The sequence below is a fragment of the Rhineura floridana genome, chromosome 1 (assembly GCF_030035675.1).
Source record: "Rhineura floridana isolate rRhiFlo1 chromosome 1, rRhiFlo1.hap2, whole genome shotgun sequence".
In the NCBI taxonomy this organism is placed as follows: domain Eukaryota; kingdom Metazoa; phylum Chordata; class Lepidosauria; order Squamata; family Rhineuridae; genus Rhineura; species Rhineura floridana.
In genome coordinates, this window is record NC_084480.1 from 221591617 (window position 1) to 221607714 (window position 16098).

Genomic DNA, 16098 nt, shown 5'->3' on the forward strand with positions numbered 1-16098 from the left:
AACTGTTAAGTATAATAATTCCATCAACGGGTGAGAGGAAACATTGTTGCTAGCACAAGTTGAAAAACAGCTAGATCGCTAGAGTCCTCTTTGACCACATATGGGCAGAGCACACCCCAGCTACATTTGGTAACTGAAACCATCAAGTCTTGGAAGTTATCAGAGCCTTCTGCAGTATAATAGTCTTACATCTCCCTCGTGCTTCCCTTCTCTGGGTTAGTAGGGAGTCACCAGTGCTTCATCCAGAACTTTTAGATCACTGTAGTCTGTAGCCTGATTAATGGGGCAAACATTTACTCTAGTCCATTTGCTATTCACCTAACAGTGGCTGTTGTAAGTACCACCCACATATTAATATTAATATAGAGATACTGTATCACAGTTCAAACCTTCCCTGCAGAAGAATGAAGTAATAATTGGGTGGTGTACTTGTAGGTGGAAAGTACTTACTTATTTGTAGCTCATTTGCAGTCTTTCATTAAATAGGCCAGGAGAATTATGGGGGCATCTTTGTGTAATCTTGCCATACGGGGAGGCAACCAAATATTAGTCTGCATGTGGCTTTCGCTTTGGACCCAATATTTTCCTGACCTTTGTTTGGAAAGAGGCACATGATTTCTATTTTATAATTAAAAAATAGAAAGTTAAGTTGTTGGTCACATCCATTGACAAGCATCTATTTTAAAAGTCAAACCAGTATGAAGCTATAATTGGTTGGAAACAGTGAGGCAACAAAGATCTCCCAGAAACTTGTCTGCATTTTTTTTCTTTTCTTTTTCAAAAGCAGAAATTCTTAACCCAACACAAAAAAGTGAGTTGCAAGTACAAAGACTTACTGTTTATGTCTGGAAGTTTATTGGAATCAAGGGAGGTCACCCGTCTGTATAAAGCAGGGGTAGGGAACCTCTGGTCTACAGACCAATCATGGCCCCCAAGAGGTCCAATTTGGCCCATTTCCCCAAACCACACCCACCAGCTGAAGGCATGCTCCCATCTGCCCATCAACAAATAGGTTGATTGGAGTGTGCCTTCAATCCCCTCTGCATTTCTCCTACAGATAACAGAGGTCTGAAGAAGAAGCACAGGGGGGCATTTGAAGATGTGCTCCCATCCACCCATCAGCTGATATCAGAGTATGCCTTCAACCCCCCTCCACGTTTGAAAGCCACCCAGTTCATTTTGAATTCCTAAAAATCGAGGCTTCAAAGGGAAACACCACCTGACATTACTTGTGTCAGATGATTGGCAGGTGGGCTGCCCCTCCCACCTGTCAACTTTGGCCTCTCAAGAGTGAGGGAGAAGATGATCTGGCCCTCCATCCAGAAAAGCATACCTCTCAACTGAAGAACAAATACAGATGACTGGGACAGTAATAAGTACATAGTAGGTGCATTTCCTTAATAAGTACTGGTTTTATGAACTGTTTGAGAGTCTGTCTTTGTACTTCCACTTCTCTTTGTCTCTATGGCTCATTTTGCTGTAGGCGAACAGCCTAATCAGTAATCTATAATGGAGATTTCTGCACCCTATGTACAGTAATAATAAACAACTATGGAGGTGTCCCAGTGGTTTTTAACCCACAATACAAGTACATAGAAAATAAGTTATAGAGCCTACATAAATCCAAGAGAGGCTTGATTATTGATCAGCACAGCTGCTTCTCTTCAGAAGCTACAGCAGTTAAATGTTCCGTCAGCACAGTTGAGCTATACTATTAGAGAACTAATTTTTTCTTCATACTGATAAAGCAATGTTATGATTCATATAGCATCATCCATGTACATGGTGCTTCAGACTGATTTCTACCCTGAAAAGCTTACAATTCAAAATTAGATGGGGAAAGGCAAGAAAATGCAGATATATATATTGAAGCTTCATCCCTGCTGGAGATAAGAGCTACGGGGCTAGCCCAGCCTTCACCAACCTGGTGCCCTACAAAAATTTTGGACTAGAAGTCTAATCAGCCCCAGTAAGCACAGGCTGGGCTAGGCAATACTGATCTGAATAATGCTCTGTTAGTCCCCCATGTCACATTGTGAATTGCTTTTGAAACAGAGAAGAAATTTCAAAAGTAGGCTGTGTCACAGCTTGGGAACCAGCTGCTCAGAAGTCAAAAATTCCACTAGACTACTGCAAATGAATGGCAAGTAAAAAATCTGGATCCCAACCACGTTATTCAATGGCAAAGCTACTGTTCACTCATCCACTGACTTACTCATATAAAAACAAAGCCACTCTCCCACCAAAATGTGGCTTAGCAGTATGACTGAACACAATAAAACATCATCTGTTCAAATGCATTCCTGTCATAAAACTGCTTTACAAGCATTCCCTGTCAATTAGATTAGCAAGCTCAACAGGAGAGATAAGAAAGTTATAAGAATGGAATGAGAGGATGTCCATCAAAGACATTTTGGTCTTATTTCAAAAGATGTTGCTAATTATTTTCATTAGAAGTATAATTTTAGAAAAGGTGCATCTCATTGTATGGAAGTAGCCCAAGTAGAAAGATTAGCATTGCAAATCATGAAAATGGGAACATCGCTTACAAAATGTTTTTTATTAAATGAAAAGAATCTGTATTGTAGATCAAATATGAAATAGAATGTACAAAAAACTTTACATCTGTTATTTGAAAGAAATAAAATGCTATCTGGAATTAGCTAGCAGCAATTCCTTCCAAACACAACACAAAATGAATGAATATGGTTTTTATGGCAGTACAATACACAGAGTAGGCTGTGCTAGAACTGCAATTACAGAGAAGTAAAGTTAAAAATCGAAATGGTCTCCCCTAAAAGATACAACTAATCCACAAAGTAACTTAAAAACATGGGAATCAACCATCATATATTCTCTTAGAAGCAAGTGGCAGGTAGGTCAAGTGCAGAGTTCACAAAGCTTGCATATAGCATTCTTAGGTCCTATACAAATATAAATTCTTTTTAAAAAATCTTTCTATTTGATAAGATCTCACTGTGAAAAAAACATATCCTGATCAGGATCTTTTATTTCATCCATGCAATATATTCCTCAGGACTTCTTTCTGAAGCTTGGTACCCAAAGCCATCATGGCAATATTTTTAAAATGTTCAGCTGCAAATTTTTGTACTACTCTCTGTTATATAAGAAGGTTCTGCAGAGCTCATAACATGTCTTGGCATCACACCAAGTCTTCCTTTAATACTTTTCCTTTTAAAAAGTATACATTCCTTGAGTAAAACACCTTAAAAACATCTTATTTCAGATTTTGTAAATAATGCATTATCAGCTCCTATGTTGCTTTGCAAAATATACACCATCTTCTCAAGGGGACAAGAAAACATCCACCACTGGAATTCTAAATGGCTATAAAATTCCCTTCCATATGGAGGTTACATAAAGTCATTCAGTTCAGCTTCCAGTGCTGCTGCCATTTCATCTGCCTCTGAGCTGCTGCCCTCCTCATCTTCATTGCTGGAGCCTTTACTGGATTCACTGGCACCATCATCTTCAACCAGCTTTCTCTTATGACCCCTACAAATTTGGACAGATAATATCATCAATTCTTCAAAAGGAAGAAAACAAGCAACAGAACTTCTCTGCCAAATATTCTAAAGCTTTTACATGCAGAAAAAAGGTCATGTCAAGGCACATTACATTTTCTAAGTGCTGTACTGGGATTGAAAGAGAAGACAATCCCCTCACAATATAAGGGATGTAATTTTAAAAAAGGAATGGAAAAAGGAAAAAAGCAAACAAATTCAGGTACTAAATCTTGAATTTACACAATCACAGCAGTGTCATCTATACATACAATTCAACAGCCTTAATCCACTGGCCAATGGCAGAGGTTAAAATGTGCTTTCCTTTAGTGCTGCAATCCTAAGGCAATTGAGTCAGTGAGAGAAAGTGCATTATAATTACACACACACACATATATACAAGCATTCCTTGAGTAAAAGCTTGATTTTCTCAGTGTTACTTTGCAGTGAGAAACACCCCCCCCATCCAAGCACCTGCTGGTAAAGCCAGCTTTCAGTGAGGGATGTAATGAAAGGCATCTCTTGCAGTATGACAATGCATTTAAAAGTTCTAAAACTCAAAAGAAAACAAACATTTCCCATCCCCATATTATGTTTAATTCTACTTTCAACAGACTATGATTAATTCTTTTAGGCAGCTACAACTTTCTACGAATTTTGTAGCAAAACATTTGTCAGATCATGCCCTATATTGGATAATTACTATGCAGATTTACAGGGAATTGACATTGTTTTCTTCTTCTGGTATATTTTGAATTACACTACTTGCAATTATCCCCAGAAGCAAGCCCAAGTAACAGCAAAAACAAAATCCTATCATAAGAGACAACACTGTGATAGTGCCCCCCTTTTCTTTGCAGGATCTCCTAACCATGGTGCTCTAATAAATATATCTTACATGGATTTTTCGCATTTCACAATGTTAAACTGAAAATACCCCCATGCCATTCTGATGCTCCCCATAAGCTCATTTCAAACCAAAACCTTACAAAACTTATAGTCCTGAACTCGGAAACACTTGCTTAACAACCCTCTACATTTTCATGGTGATACACAAAACAGTCAGAGAGAATCGAGAGTTCAAAGCATAAAACAAGAGAAAAAAATCCAGACCTCTGTTGGACTTTTTTCTGTCAGTGGTCTCATAATGTGTTGAAATTAATTAAAAATCAGCTATGTTCACGTAGTACCTGTACTCCTGTTACTGACATTGCCTCATACTCTGACCTCCATCTTCTGCAGTTTAAAAGTTAAAAAATGCATGGCTGATTTTTAATTAATTTAAGAAATTTAACATTGATGTCTATTATAACGTTGGGCATGCTCAATAAGAACCGTCTGTGTTCTAAAAGCCAGACTCACAGCTGTTTGGCTTGGCTAATCAGGTGGCCACACCCACACCAGACATTTATTTCACTTTAGACAGTCATGGCTTCCTCCAAAGAATCCTGGGAAGTGTAGTTTGTGAAGGGTGCTGAGAGTTGTTAAGAGATTCCTATTCCCCTGACAGAGCTCCAGTGGCCAGAATGGTTTAACAGTCAGTCCCTCTTCTGGAGATTGTAGCTTTGTGAGGGGAATAGGGCATCTCCTACCAACTCTCAGCACTCTTAACAAACTACACTTCCCAGGATTCTTTGGGGGAACCAAAGTGAAATAAAAGTCTGGTGTGGATGTGACCAGGGACAACTTTGGTTTAAATTTGGGTGGGAATTACAGTGCCTGCTGTAGAATAAAAAGATGGGGGAAACCCTGAACAACAATGAAACAGTTCACAATGTTTTCCTTTTGGAAAGGAAAGGGGCTTTCCCTCTGCCCAGTGCCACCCAACCAATCTCCTCTCCACCTTCCTCCCTACCCCTACCCTTTCTCCCCTTCTTTCCCCCTCTCAGGTCAGTTTCACCTATCCTAAGCATGATTGTACAGGAGTAAATCTCACTGAACTAAAAAAGCATGCAAATGATCAAACCTGCCCTCCCCTCCTCCTATCCCCTCCCCTTCTTCCCTCCCCCTCTGCTTCCAATCCCCTCCCTCTCCCTCCTTTCCTCTCCTGTCCCCTCCCCCATGGTCAGTTTCACCTATTCTAAGCATGATTGCAGGAGAGTAAATGCCATTGAACTCAATAAGGATGCAAATGATCAGATCTGCCTTCCCCCTCCCCATCTCCCTCTCCTTCCCTCTCCCTTCCTCCTTTCTCTTTTCCTCCTCCTCCCCTGCCCACTTCAGCCCTCCCTCTTCTCTTCCGCCCCAAGGTCAGTTTCACCTATCCTAAGCATGACTGCAAGGGAGCAAATCCCACTGAACTCAATAAGCATGCAAATGATCAATCTATTCTCAGCAAACTTGAATAGCATCCCATTTCTTACCTCCCAGATTAAAAAGCATTAAAAAATCCACTAATAGGCAAAAAAACTTGCAGTTTATGAACGTACCTCAGATATTTCTATCAAACTTTAAAAAGCAGGGAAATTGGGCAGCTATAGTGAATGCACCAGGGAGCAGGAGACCTGACCTCCTCTCTGAGAGATTGTACTGCCCTACAAATTTGTAAAATTGCAAACACAATCTGGGTTGGTCTTCCACAGTCCAATCCACTTCCTGTGTAGCTTGGAAAAATTTGGTAACGTGCCTCTGAGCATATGGCGAGTAGTGGCAACACCTGCAATCAGCCCAAATAACAGAAACAAGACATATTGGTTCCAGGCTATGGTCTGAAGGGACATGAGGCCACCACCTTGCTGAATCTAAGCAGGTCTGGACAGTGTCTGGATGAGAGACTGCCTGGGAACCACATGTATGCTGCCTTGGGTTCTATGGTGAAAGAAAGGTGGGGTATAAATTTAACAAACAAACAAACAAATGTGCTGATCTTGTTTTAACAGGGAGGAAGCAACAATATTAAGACAGTTGATATAGTTCAGATAGTCACTTTAAATATGTTTGATTTACTTTGCAATTTTAGTGATGTTTCCTATAGTAAATCATTTTCTTTTGTTTCTGTTTTCTGTGCATATGTGAAGTACATCAACATTTTGCAAAATTTATACTAAAAAAAACTATATTCTGCAGAAGAGTCTCCAATGGATGTGAGGAGTGTCTCAGTTTGCACAAGATAAAACAGTGGGAGGTAAAATATATTCTAGCAAATTTCTAGGTGTGCTCTATGTTTTTAATTGACCATGCCCACATTTCTTTAAGTGGAATGGTTTAAGCATAGCAGGCTGAAAACATACATCTTGGGCAGGCCAAGTTTGTTTTTTCTAACTAGAGTAATTGCTTAAATAGCAACATATTGTAATCACTCTGATTTTACATCAAACTGCAGTTTCAGATGCAACTTTTAATGCATCCAAAACAGAAATAGAACATAACCTCCAGTTTGAAACACAAAAGTCTGTCTTCACCATCATATGACATTGACCAATACAAAGGCTTTGAGATTAAAAATAAATGTGACACAGATTTCTAGGATGAATAATGAGAGAAGTATAATTTTCTAGGTTAGATTCTGCGTAGAAACAGTAGTCACATAGGAAAGAAGCAAAGTAAGAACAACACCAACAAACATACAAAAATGTATTTCTCCATCTTTGGAGATGGCAGGGTTTGCCACTCCTCACCATATGCTCAGAGGCACATGTTACCAAATTCTTCCAAGCTACACAGGAAATGGATTGGACTGTGAAAGACCAACCCAAATGGTGTTTGCATTTTGACCAATTTGTAGGGCAGTGCAGTATCTCAGATAGGAGGTCAGGTCTCCTGCTCCCCTGGTGCATTCACTATAGCTAATAGGTAAAAGGGGGGGGGGGACCCCAGGATGACAAGAAAGCTTGAATGAAATGTAAATTCACAAATTTTTATTCCAATTTCAAAGATGAAATTGATCTGCAAAAAAGCCCAATGTGTTTCGGCTAATGTTGTATAGCCTTCATCAGGGGATGACTGTCTATATTTTTTCTTTCCGCAGGATTGTTGAGAATCAGCAGCACATTCGTCAGGGCAATTCTCAACAATCCTGTGGAAAGAATCTGATCCATTACAGCTTTGATTTAAGAAAAAATATAGACAGTCATCCCCTGATGAAGGCTATACAGCATTAGCCGAAACACGTTCGGCTTTTTCGCAGATCAATATTATCTTTGAAATTGGAATAAAAATTTGTGGATTTACATATATATTTTCACTCAAGCTTTCTTGTCATCCTGGGTGCCCCCCCCTTTTTACCTATTTGCCTTACTGGATGACATCCACCTTTTCCTCCATCTGCATTCACTATAGATGCCAAATTCCCTGTTTTTTAAAGTTTGATAGAAATATCTGTTGGCTATAGGTACATTCTTAAACTGCAAGATTTTTTTTTGCCTATCAGTGAATATTTTTCTAAGGCTGTCATCATGCTGCAGTTCACAACGTGATAACAGCTTTTTAAATGCTGCCAGGCTATTACAGCAATGTTGGAGGGTGGTGGCAGCGGGCCAGTCCAGTCGAGCTACAGAAGAACAGTCAGCTCAGGACAGGACAGGGCAGCTCTTCAGCAACTGTCCTCTGCACTGCCATCATCCAACTTCACTGACAAAGCTGTTTCAGGTTCAGTGGCGGAGGAGGAGGTAAAGTGAGGCAGCAAGACAGCAGCATGGTTGTTGAGGATTGTCATGAGCATTCCTGTGCTGTTTGCCATTGCCAAATGCATCCCTCCTCTTTGCAAGAAAGGTCTAATGGGGCAGGGAAGTTTGGTAACCTGTAAAGGAGTGGTGGAAGCCTGGCCAGGTCTAAGGGAAGGGAGGGTTTGGCAAGGCCTGGGGGCATTTGGGAGTTTAACATGGGGGTGTGTGTGGTAGGTGAGGTAACTGTTCGTTTGCACCTCTAGCATCGGGGGGGGGAGAAGAGAAGTAGGTGGATTATCATTAAGAGGCTTTTGGCAAGTTCAAAGGAGAGAGGTGATAGTTTGAGCTCTACGTTAATGTAAGGACCCTGTAGTACATTACTTCACCGTCCCTACAGTGTTAAAATACAGGTCCTATTGAAAGCTAATTTAATTAGATAATGGATTCTTAAATAATACCCTGAAACCCAAAAGCTCCCTAGAGAAGCATCAATATTTCCATTTTAGATGACCACAATAACTAGAATTGGGATTTGCAAAATCTTTCAGTCTTCCCCCCCTTCCCTACATAGAAGTTTAATTCCATTTGTGTCTATCACGTTGGTATGGAAAACCAGTCTTACCAACTTTACTACTAGAGTGTGAACTGTTCTTGTTGGAACTGTAATCGCTGCTAATTAATGAGTCACATAGATGCCAAGTTACAAGTAGCACTACATAATGTTCTGAAATGTAATCCAGAAAGTCTCTACTGTATTGTCTTGCCAACAAGACAAAACAAAACATGGAAGGCTTGTGCAAGAACTATTCATTGCCATCAAGCTGATATCTGAGATTAAAAACTCACAATGATATTTGTTCCCATGCGTAGCATTTTACAAAGGGTAAAGGTCATTTCACGCTTTTTAGAGCAGACAAATTTGCCACTTATTCCCCTTGTGTCTCTTCAGAACACTGTAATGCAGGCTTCCCCAACTTGATGCCCTCTAGAGGTTTGGACTACAACTCCTATCGGCACAGCCAATGATGCAGGTTGGGCAAGGCTGTTGTAAAGTTTGAAGGGGAAATGGAGGCATGTACTGGGGACACACATTTGGCTGTAGAATCTCCAGTGCATATTTAAGACAGTCTCGCCGCCAAACATTATAGGAGTTCATTGGGGGACTGAGTGGGTAAGAATAAAACTTGTCTGTTGCATACATGTAAATTGGCCCCAATACCTTCATTGTCTTATAGTGGTTGACAAATACTGAGAAAAGATCTGTGTTGCACTGTGAGTTGTGCCCTACAGTATCGGACACGGTATGCTGTTACTGGAGATTACAAGTCAGAGAAGGCTATTGTGCTCGTATCCTACTCATGGACTTCCCATAAGCATCTGGTGAGCTACTATGAGAACAGAATGCTGAACTAGATGGGTCTGATTTAGATTTGGTCTGATCCAGCAGACCTTCCCTTTGAGTCCCTGATGCTTAGCACTAGGAATACTACTGGAAGGCCTACTTCCCCTGTTTGAAAAATAGAGGGCAATTATGAGTTGAGATGAACTGAAATTGGCTTTTAATTAGTTTGGCTCAGCCATCCCCTTCACCTTCCTTGTCACTAGTTGCTCTCCCTCCCCAATCCAAAGCATAATCTACAAAGGGAAGGGGAGGGAAGAAGCACAAGGGAACAGCATGGGGTACTTTCACTTCCCACTGTTGTCCTGGTTCTGGCACGCTCAGAACCTTTTCATCACTTCTGGGAACTGTAGTTTAATTCATCCTGGCTCAATCCATCATATTTTTCTTTCTGCCCCTCAGGAAATAATATGATTTTTTCTCCTGACTGAGGAAGCAAAAGGAAGAGAACTGGAAGATCTGGCCAATAGACTTCCACCCATTCTTTTATTTTTCTCATCTCCTGGCACAGCACACAAAGTACAGCTCCCCTTCAGAGCTCTATGTACACTGAGAAGTCCTATATCCTCTCTTAACAGATGGAATTAGCGAGAAGGTGAGAGCTAGGCATCTCCCTTACATGCCAACCTAACATCATTTTCCTTTGTGTCAAGGATGCTAAAAGCTGGTGATGACAATCAATGAAGGGAAGTTGGATGGTGTGCAACTTCTGATAAAATTACATGCTAATTATAGTTAAACACTTTCCTGGGAAATCCAAGGGAAAATAACATCTACTGATGTAACACAAAGATTGTTTGCAATTACTTAGAGGGAAATCATGTTAGAGCAGCTCTGGGAAGATGCTACAAAAGCTCAGATATATGAATATTCCTGGTGTGTATCCCTTTAAATTAGTTTATTACAAAAGATGCAGGAATTACTGCCACAATCACACATTTAAAATACCCAGTGTGAGGAATGCAATTAACACCTGAACTGAGATTCTTTAATATTTTGCTCATAAACATTTTCACCATCAATTCTCCCTTAACAACATTTCTCTTTCTTCTGAGTCCCTACAACAAGCAAGCAACATTCTGATGAAATGATAATCAACATTTATTTATAAATTTTATGAATGGAAGTAAGGAAAATGTGGAAGTAAGGAGGAAATGTGGGATATAAATGTAATAAAATAAAGTAATTTATATAACATCTGGCTTTGTAGAGAAATGCTACATAAATATGTCTGTTTATGTTAGTGTTTTGAAGGGAAACAAAATTCTGTGACCTCTATGATTGTCAAAGTTCAAGGCCTTGTACTGTTACTATGCTGTAAGCCTGTTTAAGCAGCAGCTGCTTGGTGACAGATTCTGAGGCAGGAGAGAGAGATGATTGGCTGGAAAATCTATTAGGCAGTAGCTGGGTCAGGTAAATTCATTTTGACTGATCTGGGTGACAGCAGACTCTGATTAGCTGGAAGTTCTAGCTGGTTGGGAGCTAACCATCAGCGAGGAAGTCAGTTGAGATTTGATAGTTGAGGAAAGTAGTGTGACAAAAAAGACCAGAGAGAAAAGCCAAGGCTTGAATATCAATACCCTGTGTCATTCATATTTATGTGGTGAAGATCAGGAGGTTGGTGACTATGTTAGTGTGAAAAGCTGCCCTTAGCAGAGGAAGGTAACAGAAGGAGGTTTTTAAAGTTGGCTAAACTTTCCAAGCCACCAGAAATACAAGCAGAGGAGCTTTGGTGTTCAGAGGCAGATTGTTCCCAGTAGCTGGATTGGGTTGTGGGTTTATTTGGCTGAGGTGGAAGTTCATAGAATTTGGTCTGAGGTAAAAGCCACTTAGTGGCTGGTGTCAGCAGCACCAGTGTCTCTTGAGTCTTCAGAAGCAGTCATCAACAATCTTAATTAAAAGTTCATCCTGTCTCTAGTGTTGGTGTCCATCTCATGCCTAAGCCTACTGTACCAGTTATTAGGAGGTTATGAAAACATACTGAAGAAATTGGTGGCAGTGAAAAATTAAAACAGCACAAATACCTAAACTTGTGTTTATACAAGTGAGGCTGAGGGAACTGGGATTCCCTAACAGGCTTACGGCTGAAGAGCTTCCATGTATGTGCATGATTTTCCATGTGTGCCAAAATTCATTTATATGAATTGGGATGAATCCAGCCTTGGCTCTTGCTAACGGGAACATCTCTAATTTTCTATGTATAATTCACTGGCGGTGTGTGTGTGTTACATAAACCTTTATAAAAATCCTTCCTTGTGTACAAAGGTTCACTTCAGTCAATCCCTATAGTACAATTCAATACATATTACAGTGAAAGCAACTTGTGTAACAGCAGTTTGTGCAGAAGCTTTAAGTATTTACTTTGTGCCAAAGAGCCATTAAATATTACACCAGTCAGGATTAATGCACTTCAGTTATTACAAACAGCCGAATGGTACTTTTAGAGTTCATTAGGGAAACAATATTAGATCCATTTGATTTGTTGAACCATTTTTGTGTACTACAGATTACCAATGCTCATTTTAAAATAAAGTCTTTTTTTTAAATGCAGGTATAAAAACTTTCCACATTAAACGTTACTATAAACACTATATTGTCACTGCAAGTGGAAGCAATACAATACACAGAATCCTAAACAGATTAGCCTGCCTCAAGCAGATTACAAAAAGCTACAAAAAAACCAGGAGAGCAAAGTACATCTTGCAAAGGGTCATAAAAAGGGTGATTGGAATTCAATAATCTGCTTACTTAGCTTTCCTAAAAAAAGTGGATGTCCATTTCAGATGAACTTTTTTCAAATCTATGCAACCCCACAACTCATTAAAAAAAATACTTCCACAAAGCAAACAATACAGGGGATCTGGGCTGGTGGTTCAAGTGTGTTATGTCACACAATTAAAAAAAGCACCACACACCAATCCTACCCTTACACAGAGGAAGCAATTAAATCTTGAGGTCGTATTATCATTACAAATTTTCCTTGCAGAGCTGGCCCTCTCATTGCAAGGACAACTTTTAGGGAGAAATGAGAACAGCCTCCCCTATTTCCTTGGGATTGCCTATTATCTCTAGACAATTTGATTCCCTAGTTTTAAGCACAAACAAAAGGCCCAAGTTTCTGTTTGCATGCAATAACAGCAACAACACATGATGATACGGCTTAAAATATAATTAAAAATAATAATCTTGATTATGTCAAACAGTGGGTGTTGAATCTCCCCCCCCCATTAAAACCTGAAATGTTGCTCCTGGCCAAAGGACACTCATATTTAGTGGAAATTCACAAAAACTAGTAGGAAAAGCATTCTATTATGACTGTCACCCTTCCTTGCTCTGAAGTCTCTTGCCAGTGTTGCCTTTTTGTGTCTGTTCTGGTTAATGAAGAAATTACTGTTTGGAGTTTTATTCAGTGTCTTTTTGCTACATCAGTTTGCTCAAGACAAAGGACATAAGGAATGTCTGACCTTCACACATGCTAAGATTGTTTCAAAGCCAAATCACACTGAAGCTATCAACATTTAAGATCAAGCTATGATAAAAGACTTTTATAAGTTCACTTTAAACCCATTGGAGCTTTTCTTACATAACTGAACCAACTTTGACAGCACTGAGTCTCAGGACATTAAGATGATATAATTACTTAAACCAGAAGTAAGCAATCAGCAGTGCAAAGATGAAAGTCTGAGTGCACCAGAACTATTCATTAAGCATTGTTTGAAATATTTCATGGCACTTTTTTCCATTGTAATGGTTTCTTATAGTTATAAATGTATAAAATGAAATACATATTTGAGAAACTGGTTTTTGAAGCAACAAAGCACTTAAAGTTCAAATCATACTAACTGCACTTCTCATTCAAAACAGGAAATGAACTCACTAACTCTATTTAGCATTTATATAGTGGTATGATGATTAATAATAATAATAATAATAATAACAACAACAATAACAACAACAACAATTTATTTATTACCCCCTTTCACCCTAAGGTCCCAGGGCAGGTTGCAAAAATTGAAATAGAACATTAAAAACTGTTCAAAAATATTATAACAGCAAAAGTAGGGTGGGTCCTAAAAATATACATTTCAGGTATCAAAGGTGTGTTCAGCATTCGCCAAAACTGTATAGTAAAGGTGCCAGATGCACCTCTGTGGGGAGCAAATTCAACAATTTAGGGGGTACCACAGAGAATGCCCTCTCCTGGGCAGAGTTCCTGAGGGTGGTAGATTTATCAAGAGGGCCCCTTCTGCTGATCTTAACACTCAAAACGGTTCTGCAGGGATAGAGGCCATCTTTCAGATATTATGGATCTAAGTTGTGTAGGGCTTTAAATACTAACTCGAGCATCTTGAATTGGGCCCAGATATGAACTGATGACCAATGCAGCTGTTTTAAAATGGGTTATATGAGATCTAAATGGAACCCTAGTCAGTAATCTGGCTGCTACATTTTGGAACAATTGACATTTCCAAGTCATCTTCAAGGGCATTCCCATGTAGAGTGCAATGCAATAGTCCAGACACTGTACAGAAGTAATTGCTGCCCAGAGGGCTAATAATATTAATTAGACAGAAAACAGTAAAAAGGGGGATACATGGTCATAAATTTATAACTAGAAGTAGAGATGGGATTGGGGGAGTCATGTGGAAATGCAGGAGGTAATACAAGTAAAGCACACTTCAGAAAAGACTTGAGGAACTTGGATGAAAGTATGATCTCTGATAGTGACAGAAGTATGAGTGACCAGAAATATTATAACCCTAATTTTCACTGCTCTACTTCAGATAGCAAGACACCTAGGAATATATGAGGGGTTGACAATTATAAGATCTGGGATGGGTCAGGAGATAAATAGAAAAGGACGTGATAGAAAAGTAGTCATCAGCAGGTAGCAGCAAAAGACAAGAGACTGAATAAACAACTCTGAGGGCCAGTGCAGAGGAAGAAATATAGGGGAAGAAGGAGCAGGGCTTGTAGCACATATGAGAATAAGGAAATATGACATAGCGGATTAACTGATGTGTAGAGAGAGAAATAAACTTGCAAGACAAAGATATCTGCTCAACTGATATTGCATATGTCAATGCATATGGACATTGTGGTTTTCAGTGTATTTTGATATTGGTTGCACAATTTATATTACACTAAGAGTTGAAATTTGGGGGGTGGAACTGGGTGACCCTGGGCTAGTCACTGCCTCTCAGCCTGAGGGAGGCAACGGTAAACCCCCTCTGAATACCACTTACCATGAAAACCCTATTCATAGGGTCGCCATAAGTCGGGATCGACTTGAAAGCAGTACATCATCATCATGCACAATTTATATTACACTAAGAGTTGAAATTCAGGGGGGTGGAACTTTTTTCAGGTCAAGAGCAACCTTCCAGGGGCCACAGGACAGTAATGTGCAGGGCAACAGATGCAACTCTTACATTTATACAGTAGGTTACACTCCAGCCATGAAAAAGCCAGAGATTTCTATATCCCCCCACCCCCGGCAACACCTCTTCTATCCAGGCAAGTTCATGAACACATCCTTATTTAATGAATTTTTATCTTGTTCCAGCCCCATAAATGTATCCTGTAAAACAACAGCATAATTCAAATTTAGTTCTCTAGTGAGAATTGGGGTTCATACGTACCTATCTGGTTTGATAAAATGTAGTTTATTGGCCAAGGAACAAGCCAAATGTCTGTGTGATCCCTCTTCAGTCCTCCCCTGATGTTCCTAACTATCTTAGTTTCTTCAGCCACAGTTTCCCATGTCATCAAAACCCGGAAACTGTTGTGCAAGGACTCTCTCCAGGATATGAAACCAGGGTCAACTGGCCTCAGAAATCTTGAACTGGAGAACACAGACTTGTAAACTGGGTTTTTTTAAATGGAATTTATTATTTCAAGATTAGTCTGACTTAATTTTCACTAATGATTGGAAAGTTGAAGTGTGAATGATTAAACTCTTAACACTGAAGAAGCAAACTGAGCTACTTAATAGATCCCTTAACAATAACTGCATCAGACTGTATTTTCCTAGTTTGGCAACTATAAATTGCAGTCACTGATGGCAATTGCAAGAAGTATGCAACTAATTGTTTTGTAACATTCAGAAGAAGAAAGCCATGGTACAACCATAATTAGCCATAACAGCAGGATTGATGCATCTTCATTCTATAGAAATTTTGGATAAGGAAACTGGGGACATGTAACAATATATTTATTGTTGGGTATTATTTGAATTGTTGTATAATTTGAATTGTTGAAAAGTCACAGGCATTCTATAATGTTCTATGACTTTGATGTAAAGAGGGTATCTGTGATTGCACCAAATAATTGAATTCTGTGTTCAGTGTAGCTTTCTGCTCCTAAATTCTTTAGTATGCACCTGGGTAGGGTAGGCCCTCAGTGGTATCTGGGGAATAATAAAGCAGTTGTGGCTAGCTAGCAGGTACAGAGAACACTTTTCCAGCCGTATTATTTGTCTCATAAGAAAAAGGAACACATATTGGTTGGTGTTACAGTGAATTTACAGAATTCAACTTCTAAAGCCAGGATATTTTTATTTACAATTTTC

General features: G+C 39.4%; 1 protein-coding gene across 1 annotated transcript in view; it reads right to left on the bottom strand.

Annotated features, from left to right (window-relative positions):
* Positions 1-2643: 2643 nt before the first annotated feature.
* The window catches only part of CTDP1 (CTD phosphatase subunit 1), a 109536-nt gene continuing 96081 nt past the window's right edge, over positions 2644-16098 (bottom strand). Inside the window, exon 13 of the mRNA XM_061594050.1 lies at positions 2644-3516. Coding sequence (XP_061450034.1) covers positions 3375-3516 — 142 coding nt within the window. The 3' untranslated portion in view covers positions 2644-3374. The remainder of the gene's footprint in view (positions 3517-16098) is intronic.